This window comes from Megalobrama amblycephala, linkage group LG22, assembly GCF_018812025.1.
Source record: "Megalobrama amblycephala isolate DHTTF-2021 linkage group LG22, ASM1881202v1, whole genome shotgun sequence".
Lineage (NCBI taxonomy): Eukaryota > Metazoa > Chordata > Actinopteri > Cypriniformes > Xenocyprididae > Megalobrama > Megalobrama amblycephala.
Window position 1 is genome coordinate 21,416,438 of NC_063065.1, and position 19,556 is coordinate 21,435,993.

General features: G+C 34.9%; 1 protein-coding gene across 1 annotated transcript in view; it reads right to left on the bottom strand.

Annotated features, from left to right (window-relative positions):
• Nucleotides 1-1,532: 1,532 nt before the first annotated feature.
• Nucleotides 1,533-19,556, bottom strand: part of jph1a (junctophilin 1a) — a 50,736-nt gene continuing 32,712 nt past the window's right edge. Inside the window, exons 4-6 of the mRNA XM_048174054.1 lie at nucleotides 7,845-8,533; nucleotides 7,653-7,749; nucleotides 1,533-3,713 (exon numbers count right to left, since the gene is read on the bottom strand). Coding sequence (XP_048030011.1) covers nucleotides 7,669-7,749; nucleotides 7,845-8,533 — 770 coding nt within the window. The 3' untranslated portion in view covers nucleotides 1,533-3,713; nucleotides 7,653-7,668. The remainder of the gene's footprint in view (nucleotides 3,714-7,652; nucleotides 7,750-7,844; nucleotides 8,534-19,556) is intronic.

Below are 19,556 nucleotides of genomic sequence, written 5' to 3' on the forward strand. Positions count from 1 at the left end.
GTGGTGGGATTGTGCCTCTTTGTGGCGCTATGATTAAACAAAACATGAAATTGCCATTAACCACAATACAGTTGTATGATATAAAATGCTATATTTTATGAATGCATCGATGTACCATTACGAAACTCAGGATGTGCCGTCGGCACCATGCTCTGAAGGTACTCAAAAGGTTTTGAGACAGCGCCTCCTTGTGGTCAAATGTTATAATGATTTTTTTAAAATGCTAATGTAGCCTATTGTAATGAGACTGGCCTTAATAGATTCTGTGGGTAATGCTGAGAACATTGAATGCCAATTTTGCCATAGTCAGCCAAACTTCCTGTCCGCCATTTTCTTTACAATCATACTTTTTCAAACTCTTTCTAGACCGTTGGTCCAATTTTGACCAAAATTGAATTGTATCATCTTCAGACCATGCCAGTAAAAAGTTATGGATTTCGTGTTGATAGACAAAACCGTTTTCGTATACCACAGCAACGAATTAGAGGCTTCATGCCAAAATGACTCTTGAAGCTGTATCTTTGCAATGCTTTGACATATTGACACCAAACTTTGCGAGTGTCAATGTCACCTCACTCTGACCATACTGCATTAATTTGGTCACAGCGCCACCTATTGGTCAAAAGTGATAAACCAGTAAATCTTTATTATTGACTGTGTTTATGATTTTTCAGCTTTTTTTTTTTTTTTTATCTACATGATCTTAATAGGTCTTTAATTGTTCACTGTTGCAGTTGGTCTGATGCCATGTTGGCATAACTTGTTATGCCTTTTTGTGCTTGGCCCCATAATTGCCGCATGCAGCTATATTTACTTCTATTTTTACATTTAATGTTAATATTAAAAAAAAAAACACACAATAATTTCAACACCATTACATGTAATCTTTAGGATATCTCAAAATGAATATTCATTTATAACGTTATTCACTTTTAGAAAACAATTGATTGAAGTTTTGATTGATTTTTGACACAATTGCCTAGAATATTAATATTATAATTTTGGTAACACTTTACAAAAAGGTCTCATTTGTTTACATCAGTTAATGCATGAACTAACAATGAGCAATATACTGTATTCTTACAGCATTTATTAAACTTTTTTAATGTTAATAAAAAGGTTCATGCTCACATTAGCTCATAGTGTAGTAACTAATGTTAACAGATACAACTTTTGATCTTAAAAATGCATTAGTAAATGTTAACCATTAACTAAGATTAATAAATGCTGTAGTTATCTAATGTTAACAAATGAAACCTTATTGTAAAGTGTTAAAAAAATTAATATTGCGTATAATTTTATTAATATGTTAATATTTAAGATTTATTTATTGGTTATCGGCCATAGCGTGAAAATGATTCAGCCAGAATTTAAATATCAGCGCATCCCTGCAATATAAAGCAAAAACAGAGTGGACTCAATTTGTTTCACTGAATCAGTAACCAGTGCTTTTCCATTGTACTAGAATCAGTATGTGTTATTAATTATAGCGTAATAGTTGAAAGAAGAAAAAAATCATAAAGAAAGCAGACTTACAAGGCATAACATTTTATTATACAGATAAATACCATAACTTTTCAAATTACAGAAATACGTGGGGCTCTATGGGCTCGAAATGTAACAGAGATGAGGGTTTTTTTTGTTTTGTTTTTTGCATTGAAGGGTTCAAAAGAGGATTCCTGCATCCTCAGCATTTCAAATCACATCGAATCATAAATAGGTTTAGAGTCTTAATTCTGATGATGTGTGAGATACAATGCTTGATATAAAGTAGCTAAGCTGCTTCTGACAAAATACAGTTGTGCATTTCTATAGAAAAATATCTTAGAATTCATATCGTAATGGCTGTGCTCTGTAAAAATTCTTATAAATAGAATAAACCTTATATAGTATATAAATGTTTTTAGTTTGTGCAACATTTGTTTTTAGAAAAATAATTCCTTGTCCTGTCCTAAGAGCTCAAATCTCTCCTTCAGAAAACATATAAAAAGAGCCCGTACACATTGCACTGCATTGTTGCACAGAATTGAAATACAACCAAATAAAACACGTCCTTCAAGAGTTAATTTGAATGCCTTAAACATTTACCTCAGAATAGTTGTTTTGAATCAGATATACAGTGCATTTAAAGACTCCATGCAAACGAAAACTAAAAGCAAATGAGGGTTTGAAGAAGAGAAAGCCCTTGTACACTCACCAAACACTAGAAACGATATCTAGAATTCTATATATAATAAATAAATTTTTAATAAACCTTCCGAAGAGGAAAAATGCACAGAAATATGATAAGAAGAATAACAAAGAAAAGTTCAATTTCCAGATGTACCAAAAGAAAATCATTTATAGTGGCACATTTAAAATCAATTCCCAATGACTGCGTCAGTCAAAATTTGCATACTACAGATTTAAGACAAAGACTTCATCTCGTATGAGGCTTTTTCCTTTATTTCGTTTGAGGTAAACTGAAGTACTGTTAAAGACTCTTAAAGGCAATGTCCTACTTCCATACCTGACTTTTGATATCCAAAACATCCACGGTCACAAGCATGCAAGCAAGCCCTCAATGTCATTTATTTTCCTTCCAAAACATCTCACCTGCTGTCACATGTCATACCTGACATCTGAAGCACCACAACTCTTCTACAACATCGCATGCACAACGGCATAGGCTTAATTTACATAACATGACAAACAGTCAATTCCCAGAATTCAATAAATAACACACTTTATAAGACTTTTTGATTGGTTTTGCCATGATCAGAATGGGCGTGATCAAAAAAGAGCGGGAAATCCCGTATCTCGCATCGTACATGTAACTCTTGTAACTTTTCAAATCTGTTCATGTTTTTCGTTCTCTTAAATACTAGAATAAATAGGACAGAACTACAGTGTCCCTCACTGGTGAAAGATTAAACTCTGTAAGTGTAAAAATAAACCATATTGCACATTTTTAAATAATAAATAATATAATATTTTCCCATTTTTTCCAAATAGTACCAATACTCTCACCCAAAAAAATGCTAGTGATTTTGTTTTTGCTTCATATAATTCAAACACGATTTTGAATGAGGTTAACAAAGATAAAGGAAAGAAAGAACGGTACATGAAAACAAAAACTGAAACGTGATGAGTACAGTAGGGAGCATCGACTCAAGAGCTTCCGAGAAGAACGCAGGAGACGCTAGAAGAAACTGCAGTGGGTCAGTAAGGGGTGTAAGACGGACGAGTGACGCTGGTGTGCGCGTTCGGTTTCCTCTCTCTGGAACGGACGCCCGCTGCAGCAAAGTCCCCTGAACGCATTCCTCTGGCACTGCGAGCACATCTCCCAGTTACACGTCAGATGGTAAATGAGTAAGGCAGCTGCTCTTGCCCATCATGTAAAAGTGCATCATCAAACATTTCCAGATAAGTCTCTGCCAGAAGCCAGAGACCTATGGAGTGGCTGATATTAAGGCTTTCCATCAGCAGAGTCACGTTACACTGCATTCTCTTCTTCGCTTTCCATTTTAACGGTAATTTTTTCCCCCCAAAATATTTTCATCTCGTTTACCAGAGCCGCGTGACGTTAGACCACGTCATTCTCAAGGATGATGCTCCGGCTTTCAAACTTGCATATGTCGATTCTTCAGCTCCCTCTGCCCTCTGGAGACTGCCTGGTGCCGTTTGGATTTCAGAAAGGTCATTGACACAACTGTGTGGGTTGCCATCCAACACTAAAGAAATAAATGGAATACAGGGTTAAAAGTTACAGTACATCCATTAAAATGCCAATGGGGGGCTAGTTGTCACAGGGTAGGGTGACCGTTTTTTCCTGGGAAAATTTTTAGTGTTCCGACTTGTTATAGAAAAATCATGTTTTGTCCTGTATTTCTTCTTTCCTAAATTGCCTTTGGTAGGTGATCATAAAAGTGAGTAGTAGTCTTCTGTCACGCAAGACTAAAAGTAGCCAATTTCGTCATATTATATTGTGGAGAACAAAATTACCATCCAATCACAATTTCTTATCGATTAACTTGCAGTTAGTGAAGGCGGGATATTAGAGAGCGTGGAGGAGAGCAAATCAGACATGAGGAAGTGTGTGTACATTTAACGAGGATATTCAAAAAAAAAAAAAGATCAAGTCATTATAAGTTGTGAAAAAAGAAAATACCTGTCTGTCATTAATGTTAATCAAACAACAAAAGATGATGATAAATATAAATGATGGTAAATATATATGTTAAATAAACCAACTATGGAAGAGGATTAGGGCCAAGCAATAATAAAAAAATAAAACCATCTCGAGATTAAAGTTGTTAAATTTCGAGAAAAAACTCGTTAAATTTCAAGAAAAAAGTCGAGATAAAATGTTGAGAATAAACTCGTTAAATTACGAGAAAAAAACTCGTTAAATTTCAAGAAAAAAGTCGAGATAAAATGTTGAGAATAAAGTCATTAAATTACGAGAAAAAAGTCGTTAAATTACGAGAACAAATTCGATAAATTATGAGAAAAATGTTAAATTTCAAGAAAAAAGTCGAGATAAATTGTTGAGAATAAAGTCATTAAATTAACGAATTTATTCTCGTAATTTAACGAATTTGTTCTCGTAATTTAACAACTTTTTTCTCGTAATTTAATTACTTTATTCTCGTAATTTAATGACTTTATTCTCAACATTTTATCTCGACTTTTTTCTTGAAATTTAACAAGTTTTTTCTCGTAATTTAATGACTTTATTCTCAACATTTTATCTCGACTTTTTTCTTGAAATTTAACGACATTTTTCTCATAATTTAACGAATTTGTTCTCGTAATGTAACGACTTTTTTCTTGTAATTTAATGACTTTATTCTCAACATTTTATCTCGACTTTTTTTTCGAAATTTAACGACATTTTTCTCATAATTTAACGAATTTGTTCTCGTAATGTAACAACTTTTTTCTCGTAATTTAATGACTTTATTCTCAACATTTTATCGACTTTTTTCTCGAAATGTAATGAGTTTGTTCTCGTAATTTAACGACTTTTTTCTCGTAATTTAATGACTTTATTCTCAACATTTTATCTCGACTTTTTTCTTGAAATTTAACGACATTTTTCTCATAATTTAGCGAATTTGTTCTCGTAATGTAACGACTTTTTTCTCGTAATTTAATGACTTTATTCTCAACATTTTATCTCGACTTTTTTCTCGAAATTTAAACATTTTTCTCATAATTTAACGAATTTGTTCTCCTAAATTAACGACTTTTATTTCATAATTAATGACTTTATTCTCAACATTTTATCTAGACTTTTTTCTCGAAATTTAACGAGTTTTTTTCTCGTAATGTAACGAGTTTATTCTCAACATTTTATCTCGACTTTTTTCTCGAAATTTAAAGTTTTTTCTCGTAATTTAAAAACTTTAATCTCGAGATGGTTTTATTTTTTTATTATTGCTTGGCCCTAATCCTCTTCCGTAACCAACTGTACCTGAAAAATGTAGTTTATTTAATTTGTATCTCTATCATATTTGTCCTATTGTTTGTTAATTACTTCTTTGTTCTTTTTAATTGGCCAATAACAAAATTATATAACTATATATCTGTATATAGATATATAGTCTATATACAGAGGTCCCCCCCCCCCCAAAAGAAAAAAAAAAAAAAAAAAAAAACCTTAATAAAAGTAATCCATATGGCTCCAGGGGGGTTAATAAAGGCCTTCTGAAGTGAAACGATGGGTTTTTGTAAGAAAAATATCCATATTTAAAACTTTATTAACTATAATATCTGGCTTCCTACAGACGACCATACGCATTGATTTGCGGCGGAAGAGTAACCTCGGACCTGATGCATGACGCAATGACGAACGCGAAAGCGCAGAGGATAGAGCAAAACAAAACACGAGTCATGAATTAGAAGTCTAAAATGAGAAATTTTAAAGAGAAATGTCAGAGGATTTTAATATAAGAGAAGAGGAGCTTAAATTTGTTGCACAGCCCAATTTGTTTGAACTGCGAGAGGCGTCTAAGCTTAGGCTACTCCTACATCCTGCGTCATACATTGTGTCACGGGTTACTCTTGTGGAGCAAGTCGACTTGCGCAGTATGCGTACGGTTGTCTGCTGGAAGCTAGTTGTTTGAATTTATAAAGTTTTAAATATGGATATTTGTCTTACAAAAATCAAAAGGCCTTTATTAACCCACTGGAGTTGTATGGATTACTTTTATGATGGATGGATGGATGGAATTTTTTTTTTTGCTTCAAAATGTGCCCCCCCCATTCACAATCATTATAAAACTTTGAGGAGCAAGGATATTTTTAAATATATCTGATTGTGTTCATCTGAAAGAAGATAGTCATATACACCTAAGATAGCTTGAGGGTGAGTAAATCATGGAATCATCATTTTTGGGTGAACTATCCCTTTAACTTCTGTAGGCAAAATCAACACTCTTTTGCTGATTTGTGAATTCTTTTGTGCTTCATAAGTATTTTTACTGTTACAATTTTGCTATAAAGTCTATAATAGGCTGTTTGACAATAGATTCCCATTATGACAACTTAGCCCACACACTGTGACAGTGACAACATATATGTGGAACACAAAAATCAATGTGTTAAAATTATGTGGCAAATTTTTTTCTTAAAATCTAAGACAACATTTAATGTATACTCCAAAGTTAAACCACTGGCAGAATGCATTGCAATGAACTTAGTAAAAAAAATAAATATTGATAACACTTTACTTTGATTGTCCCTTTTGAACACTCTGTTGACTAACTTTGCAACTACATATCAACTAACTGTCATTAGAGTATTAATAAACTGTCTGCTTAATATCTGCTAACTCTTAATTTTGATGCTCCTCCCCATTCTACATGTCAGACATTCTACTGACTGTAAGTAACTCTGCAAGTACATGTCAATTTATTTTATCCCTAACCCTAGCAGTCTACTAATACTCTACTAACACTCTAATGACAGTTAGTAGACATGTAGGTTCAACGTTACTTATAGTCAACAGAATGTATTAAAGAGACCATCAAAATAAAGTGAAACCAAAATATCATCCAAAATCCTTTGTTGACTAAGTTGATTAAGGGAGTGGTTGACTATATTTATATCAATATTCAAATAATTCCACCTAAAAAGTCCTGCCCTCAGTTTTTCTTGGTGGGTATCACGTTTCACTCAGAAATAGCTCAAATTATGCAATTATGTTGCCAGTGACAATTCATGTTGTCTTTAGTTTGGGGATTTTTAAAATGTTTTTGAAATAAATTTCTTATGCTCACCACAGCTGCATTTATTTGATCCAAAATACAATAAAATCAGTAATACTGTGAAAAATATTATTGCAATTTAAAATATACTTGTTTAGTATTTCAATATATTTTGAAATGTAATTTATTCCTGCAATGGCAAAGCTGAATTTTCAGCATCATTACTCCAGTCTTCAGTGTCACACGATCCTTCAAAAATCATTATAATATGCTGAGTTGGTGGTCGGGAAACAGTTTTGCTGCTTAATATTTTTATGCAAACTGTGATACATTTTTTGTCAGGATTCTTTGTTGAATAGAAAGTTCAAAAGAACAGCATTTAGTTGAAATAAAAATCTTACTGACCACCAAACTTTTGAACTGCAGTGTATTAAAAAAAAAAAAAAAAAAAAAGTTTACCTGAAATGGTAGAGTTTCATGTCAGGAAATGGACAAAAATGATTGCCAATCCAATGTTCAAAAGCATCACCATGGCAACCAAAATAGAGTTAGGACCCTGTGTAAAAAGACACATGATGTAACAATTACAGCACAATCCATAAAAGACATCTGTAAGTATAAACGAGACACTTAAAGTAGCCAAGCACTTACAGATTCTTCCGCTACTGTTTCATCGGCCATATCTATGCTGGCTTTCTTGGTTTCAGCTAAGCTCTTTGGTTTAATGGAATCTTGTTTCCTGATCTTGGGCTCTGGTTTGGGAGTGGGCATCCTGGCCAGTTTGGGTGGCGGAGGCATCCTGGCCAGGCTAGACTGTGTCATCTCAGGCTCTTCATTTTCTGGTTCCTCTGGTGGAGGCAACTGCTTCATTGGCTTCACATAGTAACTGTGATAAGCAGCATGTAGTTGCCCATTACCTGTGCTCGCAGGTTTGGGCAGGGGCTCAGGGGCCTTGGGGGGCTTTGGTGGGGGCACTTCCTGTAACTTGATGGCGGGTACAGGAGGAGGGGCGGATACTTTGGTGATCTCTGCCACAATTGAGGCTCTCTCTTCTTTGCTTATCTTGCGAGCTACACTACTACTGTCCTTGCTTATCTTTCGGGCTACGCTGCTGTTGTCTCTGCTTATCTTGCGGCTGGCACTGGGGTTGGGTGCTTGGCTCTTCTGAGGAGAGTGGGGAGGTGACGGGGTTGGGCTGTGGGCGGGAGTATGGCTTGGAGTCGTGCCGCGCCGATAGAAAGGGCTGCTAGAAGACTTCTCCTTCTCCTCCTCCTTCTTAGGTGCTTCCTCCTTAATCTCCTCCACCGGTTCACTGAACTTTTGTTTGATGTAGTCAAGTCCTGTAGAGATCAAATGTTGGAGAAAGTTAGGAAAATCAGCAAAATTTAAGAACAACCCAAAAGAGATTCAAGGATTCAATACAAGTTAACCAGAATTTTTACAGCAAACTTCACTTCATTTTAGCCAAATTCTAGAACAGGGATAGGCTACATTGGTCATGGAGTGCCACGATCCTGCAGAGTTTAGCTCCAACCCTGAAAAAAAAAAAACTCTCCTGCCTGTAGCCTTAGTGATCCTGAAGACATTGATTAGCTTGTTCAGGTGTGTTTGACTAGGGTTGGAGGTAAACTCTTGGACAGCAGCACTCCAGGACCGACGTTGCCTATCCCTGTTCTAGGTCAACAGAGCCCTAGATTAAAGTGCCCATATTATGCTATTTTAAAGCTTCCTCATTTTGTTTTGAAGGTTTCCTACAACATTTTTACATGCATCTAAGGTCAATAAACACTTTTTCTCACATTACACATCACCTCTTTTCTCAAAGAGTCTGAAAATGGTTAATCTGAAGATTCTGTCTCTCTAAACCACTCCGTTACGCAAGCTTGCTCTGCTCTGATTGGTCAGATGGCCCAGTCTGTTGTGATTGGGCAGGTCAAAGTAGATGTTGTTCGTGGGCAGCCAATGAAGACCAAATACAAATTAGTGCTGTCAAATTGATTAATCGCGATTAATCGCGTCTAACATAAAAGTTTGTTTACAAAATATGTGTGTGTATGTGTATATATTCACCGATCAGGCATAGCATTATGACCACTGACAGGTGAAGTGAAAAACACAGATTATCTCTTCATCACGGCACCTGTTAGTGGGTGTGATATATTAGGCAGCTGGTCTAATGAATCACATTTTCTTCTACATCATGTGGATGGCCGGATGCGTTTCCGTCGCTTACCTGGGGAACACATACCACCTACCTAAGCATTGTTGCACACCCTTTCATGGAAACAATATTCCCTGGTGGCTGTCGACTCTTTCAGCAGGATAATGCGCCCTGCCACAAAGCAAAAATGGTTCAGGAATGGTTTGAGGAGCACAACAAGAAGTTTGAGGAGTTGACTTGGCCTCCAAATTCCCCAGATCTCAATCCAATCAAGCATCTGTTGGATGTGCTGAACAAACAAGTCCGATCCATGGAGGCTCCACCTCGCAACTTACAGGGCTTGAAGGATCTGCTTATAACATCTTGGTGCCAGATAACACAGCATACCTTCAGGGGTCTAGTGGAGTTCATGCCTTGATGGGTCAGGGCTGTTTTGGCAGCAATAGGGGGACCAACACAATATTAGGAAGGTGGTCGTAATGTTATGCCTGATCCGTGTATATATACATGTATACACTTATATATATAATATATATAAATATAATATGTATTATGTAAACACAAACTTTTATGTTAGATGCGATTAATTGATTTGACAGCACTAATCTTAGGCCATCAGGGGGCCATACTTTTAAATTGATATTATAATATCAATTATATTATATAATTATAATATTGATATTATATTGATATAAATTATATATATATATATATATATATATATATATATATATATATATATATATATATATATATATATGTCATCGCCCATTCACCACTATAGAAGTTTACCCAGCTATGCTGACTTCCGCTTCTGAGAACCCTGGAAATGCGAAAGGGTCCATAGGAACCTTCTCAAGTCTATTCTGTAGAATAGAAGCCACTCTTTGTAATGTGTGCAAATAGTTCTGATTCCCAACAAAACCCTCAGTTCACTCTGCCACCCTGTCAATGAAAACTCTTAGTCCATCTAGATTAACTTGCAAGCATGTGCACTGCAAGCATAGCACACACTAATGCACTGCAAGCATAATTCACTGCCAAACACACCAGCCTGTTCTTCTGTCATTTGCAGAAGACACTGATCTGATCAATTAATTTGTTAAACTGCTTAGATAATAACAAGCAAAACTATGAATGACGCAATGCTGAGTTTGCATAATAGAGCTTTCCGGGAAAATCACACGGCTCCAACTAGCTTAAGCCCAAACAATTTAACTGCAGTTTAATTCACTTGACATCTCTGGCATCCATGATGTCCAGCTTCAAAGAGTGAGAGGGCATTCTTAATATTTAAAAGGCTTAAAGTATCTTCTGAACATAATTTCTCACAATAACTTGATAAGAGCTCATGATTTGGAGGGTCCATTCTGTTTCTTTCTGTCTGAACAGAACCTCTGTCACAAGTTCCTGGCATTGTCTGTGTTATTTACTGGACTAAAGGGACCATGGTAGTGCACTGCAAGCGTAATTCACTGCCAAACACACAAGCCTGCTCTTATCTATCTACTCATATGACCAGCTATTAACTAGCTAAAGTATAAAGTAGAATAAGTAGAAGTTAACTGTTCTTAAAAATTATAGATAACACATACCAATGAAAGAAAATATGTATCTAATAACATTAAGACTGATTTGGTCATATGATGTCTCATGTTACAAGCCTTTGTGTAGAGTGTTATTCTCTAACCAATGCCAAGAACTGTTAATCTTGTAGTTGCGGAACAACTTAAAAATAAAGTCCACATAATGCTCTAAGATTGCTTTGATCTCTCTTTAATCCTCAAGTAAGATTCTGAAAGTGGAAGACCGCTACCCAGGGATGGCACCATACAGTAAAATACTGTATTTTATATGAACAAAACATTAAATATAGTGCACTTGAGCAATTTTAATAAAAATCATCTTAATAATATACCATCATGCGTCACTATAAAATTAACAAACATAGGAAATAGCACATTGAAAAATGAAGACTGAAAAACACACAATATGGCATTAGACCAGTGATTCCCAACCATGTACACCAAAGCAATTTAAAAAAAATATATATATTATTATTAAAGCAGTCAAAACATTAAAATAATTTACACAGATGAATAAAAATTAATCAATTTAAATTAATCCAAAACAAGACTGGGTGTGCTACAGGGATATATGAGAGGTAAATATCAGATATAAAATAAATACAAAATATTAATTTGTTATTAGATGAAACAACGATTTTTTCTAAGGCACTCACATGGTTAAGCATAAAAGACTTTTAATAAATTGGGTTAAACCATTAAAACATTAACACGTTTATTAGAGTTTATTAGAAATATTTATTAAGAAAAAATATTAGAGGCCTTTAACGCTTAAAGGGTTAGTTCACCCAAAAATGAAAATTCTGTCATTTATTACTCACCCTCATGCCGTTCCACACCTGTAAGACCTTCGTTAATCTTCAGAACACAAATTAAGATATTGTAGTTGAAATCCGATGGCTCCGTGAGGCCTCCATAGGGAGCAATGGACACTTCCTCTCCGGTTCATGTGAGTACAGTGGTTCAATATTAATATTATAAAGCGACGAGAATATTTTTGGTGTGCCAAAAAAACAAAATAACGACTTATTTAGTGATAGCCGATTTCAAAACACTGCTTCAGGAAGGATCGGAGTACAGATGAATCAGTGTTGAATCTGCTGTTCGGAGCGCCAAAGTCACGTGATTTCAGCCATTGGCGGTTTGACACGCGATCTGAATCATGATTCAATACACTGATTCATTTATGCTCCGATGCTTCATGAAGCAGTATTTGAAATCGGCCATCACTAAATAAGTCGTTATTTTGTTTTTTTGGCGCACCAAAAATGTTCTTGTCGCTTTATAATATTAATATTGAACCACTGTACTCACATGAACCGATTTAAATATGTTTTTAGTACCTTTATGGATCTTGAGAGAGGAAGTTTCCATTGCTCCCTATGGAGGCCTCACGGAGCCATCGGATTTCAACTAAAATATCTTAATTTGTGTTCTGAAGATTAACGAAGGTCTTACGGGTGTGGAACGGCATGAGGGTGAGTAATAAATTACAGAATTTTCATTTTTGGGTGAACTAACCCTTTAACCACATGAGTGTTCAAATGTTGTTGTATCATCTGAAAATGTTGTCGTTTCAATAACAAATTAATATTTTGTACAAATAAATATCCTAATTACAAAATATTATGCATAAGTGTAGGTCACTGCAATTTGTGTGCATGAGGAATATAAGTTGACTGTGCATTTTTATAATGACTTTTGTTTACATCAGTGATCAAGCTAAATCAAATGCAGTGTTAAGTGAGTTAAAATCAGTGTTTTTTTTATTTTTTTTTAGTATCATTGACATACTTGCAAAGTTTGTGTGTATAGATAAACCAGCAGAGAGAGAAAACCAGCGATCAAGTGCTTTTTAATAGGGGTGGGAATCTTTTGGAATCTCATGACTAGATTCATATCGATTCTTGGGGTCACGATTCGATTCAAAATCTGTCTGTCCAGCTGCTGAACTGCTCTCCCGGGTGACTTTCGCCTCCTTTAACAACGACAACATCACATCATTAATAAATATTTAGAAAATCGATTTTCAAAATTTGTGAATGATTTAAATCGGCGGAAGATAGAATTGCAATTTATATGTGAATCTTTTTTTCCCCCCACCCCTACATTTAATAAACAGCAACCATATAACACTCCACATGAACACAACGTTAACACAAGACAAAGCTTTGAGGAGAACTTAGGGCTTTAAGGATTAGTCCACTTTTAAATACAATTTTCCTGATAATTTACTCACCCCCATGTCATCCAAGATGTTCATGTCTTTCTTTCGTCAGTCGAAAAGAAATTAAGGTTTTTGATGAAAACATTCCAGGATTATTCTCCTTATAGTGGACTTCAATGGAGCCCAAACGGTTACAGTTTCAGTGCAGCTTCAAAGGGCTTTTTTTATTAATTTTATTTAAAAGTGGACTAATCCTTTAAATACATCAGGAGGTTAATCAACAGAACTACAGACAGGTGCATAACATGATCAGAAACCATGGAAACAACAAGGATGGGGAACACATGCTGTGTTCACGACATAGTAATTGCCGTAAATAAATCTCAGTATGCGGTCGAATCTCTCTCGCGGTACTTTGATGTCATACACCGATCGGTCTCCATAGTGTCGCTTTAAGTTGAACACATCTTAAATCTGCAGTGGTCAGGTGGTAAAGCAGCCACATAGTACAAGTCATAACTCTCATGCCCATGCCCAGTGTGCATGAACGGTCATGTGACATGCGTTTTCGGTCATGTATTGTAGTTGCCTGGCAAGTCCAGAATGATATATCTTCTACCGTCGCACCTTGAGTCAACTCCAAACCGTACCGTGCAATCAGATTCATTTATTTCAATGACGCTAACAGCTTCACTCTAGTGCGGCGAAAGTCCCTTCAATATCAACAAAGATTGCGCACGCGAGACCCGAGAGTTTGTTCTATTCAGCCGTGAATTCAATTTTAAATGACCAAAAACACATTAATTATTTACTTTTCACTGTTGACTCTCTTGTCGCTTTGCTAACGTCATATCCACCCTTTTCTGATTTGTTTACTCCGCTTCCTGTTTGCTCGGATTTGCTCCGCCCTAGAAATCGAATTGATTCAATGGCCGACCAGACTCATCCGCTGGTACAGTGGTGAGGCTGGATTTTCCAGGCAAGTAGTGTAGATGGAGAGAATTTCTGAAACGCCATTTAAAATGAAAATGCACTAGTGTAAACGTATCTGTGACAATCCTATTAGAGTTTTTATTAATATTTGTAATCCATTTTCATTTCTTGTGTTTTCATTTTAATTTTAGTTAAAGTTTTAGTAATTTTGTTTTGTGTTTTTGTCATTTTTAATAGTTTTAATTACAATCTATTTTAGCTACTTCAGTACCTCAGGTTAAACTAAATAAAATAAGAAAAATGTTGCCTTGACAACTAGCTGAAATTAAATATGTTTTTAAAAATATTTATGTTTTATTTTAATTTCAAGTGATGAAAATGTTTTTTATGGTTTTAGTTTTAGTTAACTATAATAACCCTGGTTAAAATGAACAACTTTCTTGATTCATTTTGGGGTACTTGAGTGTCGCTGATAGGGCTATAGAGGTACGCAAGACAAATAAGTTGGGAAACACTGCAGTAGGAAAAACTGTGTTACTTGAAGTATAATCAGAATGCATAAACCAATTCACTACAAATGCATTACAAACATATAGGGCTGAAAAATGGGCGATATAAAAGCAATCCCATAGGTTTATAAGACTATTATGTTTTTTTGTGTTGTCCACAGATGACCGCTATAATGGATAATCCTGGCCATATTCCAGCCCCATTAGACAGGCCTATGGGGAAGCTAGCTCCATTTAAATCCTCTGGAGCATTGCATCCTCGCCAACCTTAAATTAGACCGAGCGTCAATAACGAGAGGTATTCATTTGATAGTTGACGGGACGGAAAGACCTCATCTTCTGAGGTTGTGCCGGAGTTACGCAATCACATCCGCTGCCTTTGTAGATTAGATTATGGCACCTGTGCGGTGAAGTTATGAATAAAATTTCATTATTTTTGTCTTGTTTTCCCCCAAAAAATATCTAAACACCCAAAATTTTGGCCTTAAGGAAAGAAATATAAACTTAATTTAAGATATATACTCTAAACACAAGGCTTAATATTTCAAGTAAATTTAACTTGTTTTAAGGATGCTTAGAAATGTGTTTAAACAAGACAAAAATACTGCTTAAGAAATTAAGAAAGAAAAAAAGCAATGCAAAAAAACAATTTTTAAAACAGCTAATAATAATAATAAAACAGCTAATAATTAAATAAAAATAATACTGGAAATTACCTTAAAAGAAGATCTACAACAACATGATGAGACATCGAGATGTATAATGAGAACTGTCATGTTGCCATGTGAAATTCAACTCCAAAAATAAGTGGTGGCAATAGAACCTCAAAATCAGCATAAGGCATTTGACAAAGATCCAAAGGCCTCTCTTATGACATGAGAAGGATTATGAAATCTTTTCACCCACAGCTAAGAGACACAACTCAATTACCCAATACTCAATTAAAGTGGTACCATTGTTTCAGCCTGCAATATATCAAATTCAGAGACGCTACAATGCAGCACAAACAAGCCTAGCCATGCAATCAACCTTAAAGCTTTGTTTATTATCTACATTGTAAAGAATATTAATAGGCTCTATAACCCAATAAAAGAGCTATCTCTCTTGATGGGCCATGTGATACAGGGCCCAGAGGCTTTTGAATTTATTAAGCGCTTCATAAATTCATGCCAACGGAGTCTCGTGTGTATTTAAGAGTCATGCCATAATGTATTTCATAATGACAGACATCTGATGGAATAGTCCTGACTGATTTATAGTCGATCTATGTATATTTATCTTTTACTGTTACGACCTTCTCCCAACACTAAATCAAATCATCTATTATTTTCTTAATAGACGTTCCTTGTCTTCTTATATATATCTTCTTCTTATATATATATATATATATATATATATATATATATATATATATATATATATATATCTCATCATAAAAATAATTTTTTTAATACATGTCCCTGGCCTAAAAATTACAATAAATATATTATTATATTATACTATTTATAAATTATTAAATAAATATATTCTATATCTATATTATATTTAGCATATATATATATATATATATATATATATATATATATATATATATATATATATATATATAGTTTATTTTGCTTATACAAGAAACCATCGCAATTGCGAGATAAATAAATATATATTTTTTTTACTTCCTTACTACATGTACGTTCCTTCTTTTACAATAATAATACTTATGTTTGTATAAAATTATATCTGTATCTACTTACTCATGAATTTGTTTTGCTTATAAACAGTCTTAACTGTAAGATAAATAAGAAAATACATATGTGACCCCGACCACAAAACAAGTCATAAGGGTCGATTTTTAAAAAAAAATTGAGACTTATATATAATAAGCTTCCCATTGATGTATGGTTTGTTAGGATAGGATGATATTTGGTTGAGATACAACTGAAAATCTTTTGAAAATCTTGAATCTGAGGGTGCAAAAAAAAAAAAAAAAAAAAAAAAAAAAAAAAAATCAAAATCTCGAGAAAATCACCTTTAAAGTTGTCCAGATGAAGTCCTTAGCAATGCATATCCACTCACAAAAATACATTTTGATATATTTACAGTAGTAAATTTACAAAATATCTTCATGGAACATGATCTTTACTTAATATCCTAATGATTTTTGGCATAAAAGAAAAAATCGATAATTTTGACCCATACAATGTATTGTTGGCTATTGCTACAAATATACCTGTGCGACTTAAGACTGATTTTGTGGTCCAGGGTCACATGTACATTATTTATTTATAATAATATATGTCACAATCTGAGCCATCAAGGTTGTACTAAAATGGCATAAATAAAGAGAGAAATAGATTTGGGGGTCATGAGGTCAGGGAACCAGCTGGCCTCTGTGCACCTTGCATTGAGGAGATGGGCAATGATTGAGTGATTTAAAGAGAGTTGGGAAGAGGAGGTGCAGTCAGAGTTCAAACGTCTGACTGAAGGAATGGACAGCTGCAGTTAGAACCCTGCTTGCTGTCCTGCCATTCCAACTATCCCTCCGTTAGCTCCCCGTAAAGGACACACTCGCTCCAAATATAGCACAATTAACGTCACTCTATAAACCTCGTCGGGTAGACCATTTCAAATGGGGCCTAAAGACAACCATGGCGACAGTGCAGCGTTTTTTCCTGATGTGTTACAAAGGCATACTTAACCTCTGCACTAATCTGCCATAAGCCAGAAATGTCAATTACGAGTGCTAGTGCTTACTCTTCTGAGCGTGATGTTTGAGAGCTAGTGGCAGAACAAGGCACCGCTGGGGATCAGGCGGATCAGGCCAGATCATATCAGAAAGCCACTTTGTTTTCATACGACACTTCAAATTGAAGTAGGTTTGTTTCTGCTATGAAAACATCATATTATAAAAAAACAAATATGAGCTGCAGTTGAAACCACTGTTAAACAGTCCAAACATACACTCAAACACATACGGAGCCCTGCACATGACATGCATGAAAATTGTGCGCACAATTTACTTTTCCCTCGATTTACTGAATCGTGCACACGTTTTAGTAAATCGAGGAAACAAATTAGTAAATCGTGCGCATGATTTAGCCTACTATTTTTTTCCTGCATGTCATGTCCAGGGCTTCGTAAACACACAACCATACATCAGCAAAATTTGATATTATTGTGCAAAGTTGCTGCATTGCTTGGCAATGTTTTTGAAAGTCTCTTTTGCTCACCAAGGCTACATTTATTTTAGCATAAATACAGTAAAAACAGCAGTATTGTGAAATATTATTACAACTTAAAAGAACCATTTTCTTATTTTAATAAATTTTTCAAATGTAATTTATTCCTGTGATACAAAGCTGAATTTTCAGCAACATTACTCCAGTCTTCAGTGTCATATGGTCTTCAGAAATTCTAATATGATGATTTTGAGCTCAAGAAACATTTCTTATTATTAATGCTGAAAACATAAAAATATAAATATATCCAATTATTTGAAATATAAATGTTTTGTAAAATTATAAATGTCACTTTTGATCAATTTAATGCATTCTAACTGAATAAAAGTATTAATTTCTAACCCCAAACTTTTGATGCGTATGTAACTATTTATTCATCATATCGTTGATGCCAACATTTCAAACAATCAGCAGCTCAAGGCTCTGCATTACAGTGATTCTAACAGTTTAAGTGAGTGTTCATTTCATATCATCACTAATAACACCTCTTACCCCTACCATAGTAAAATCACTATATACAGCTATTTATGTCTTACAGATAAATCTAAAAGCAAAATCTTATCAGCAACCAACAAATCTATATACTATTTGGCATTATCTAAGTAGGTGTGCGGTACATGTATTTGTCTCGAACCGTCATGGTTCAGTGCATACAGTCAGATGACAAATACAGTCAATCACAGGCGATCCACACTCCAGAATCCAGAAAGGGGCGCATGCAGAAATGCAATGCTGTTTGCTAACCGCCACAACAGGAAAAAGAGCAGAAGAAGAAGTGATGATCTATGCACCAACCCAAAACAAGTGTTCGGATGGCATGTGAGAGCTTGCTAGTAGCCTATACGCTGAGTTTCGATTAATTTTTGTGACGTGCTCCACAAGCTTCACAGAAAAGAAACCGGGACGGCAGAAAGCGGCATCCTGTTTGTTTTCTTTATTTTACAAAAGTATTTTAAGTTGTTTCTGCTGTTATAATGAGGCAGCTAGGCAGAAAAAGACTACACAAGTGCAAAAACTAATCTCTACAAGTTTTATTTTTCATTACATTTTCAATACATTTTGCTTTTTATCAGCCCTACAAAAATATGACCTCTGCAAGAGTGCAATCTGTTTATTGCTTAGTTCTTAATACACTAAAGGAGGCTGTACTGTACCAAGTACCTTAGGGGGCACTAAATGCCGCTAGGTGGAGCAAACTGTAATTTGCACTACTGTATGTTCAAAATAAATGAATAGAAAACTAGCATTGGAGATTTGATGCGTTTTCCTGCTTTACCGAACTCGTACTGAACCGTGACTTCTCTGTACCTTCACACCCCTATTATCTAGCACATTTGAAGACAATAACAGTGTTTGATGTTACACTAAAAGTGTTGTTTAACTGGATGTAAGTAGACTCGGTGGCTGTTTACTTGGAAAGAAGATGAATGATATGGGGGAAATAAATGTTTGTGAAGCCTCAGCATTGCGAATGAGCAAACAGAACCAGGAAACGCCCAGGAATTTCTAATTAACATAGAAACATATGGGCAGCATATTGCATACGAGGTCTGTAAAAGAAACCACACCTACATAAACACACAGAGCTACTAACACAGAGTGCTACCACTTGCACTCATGAAATGTGAATGTCTGGCTAGTTTTAGCATGCGGGGTATGCACTGAAAACGTATCATATTAAATAAACACATGACAGTTCTGACCTCAAGTGTGTTAGTCATTAAATCTAGTGGCACTTATTATAGGCTCATTAACAAATTATATCCTCCCT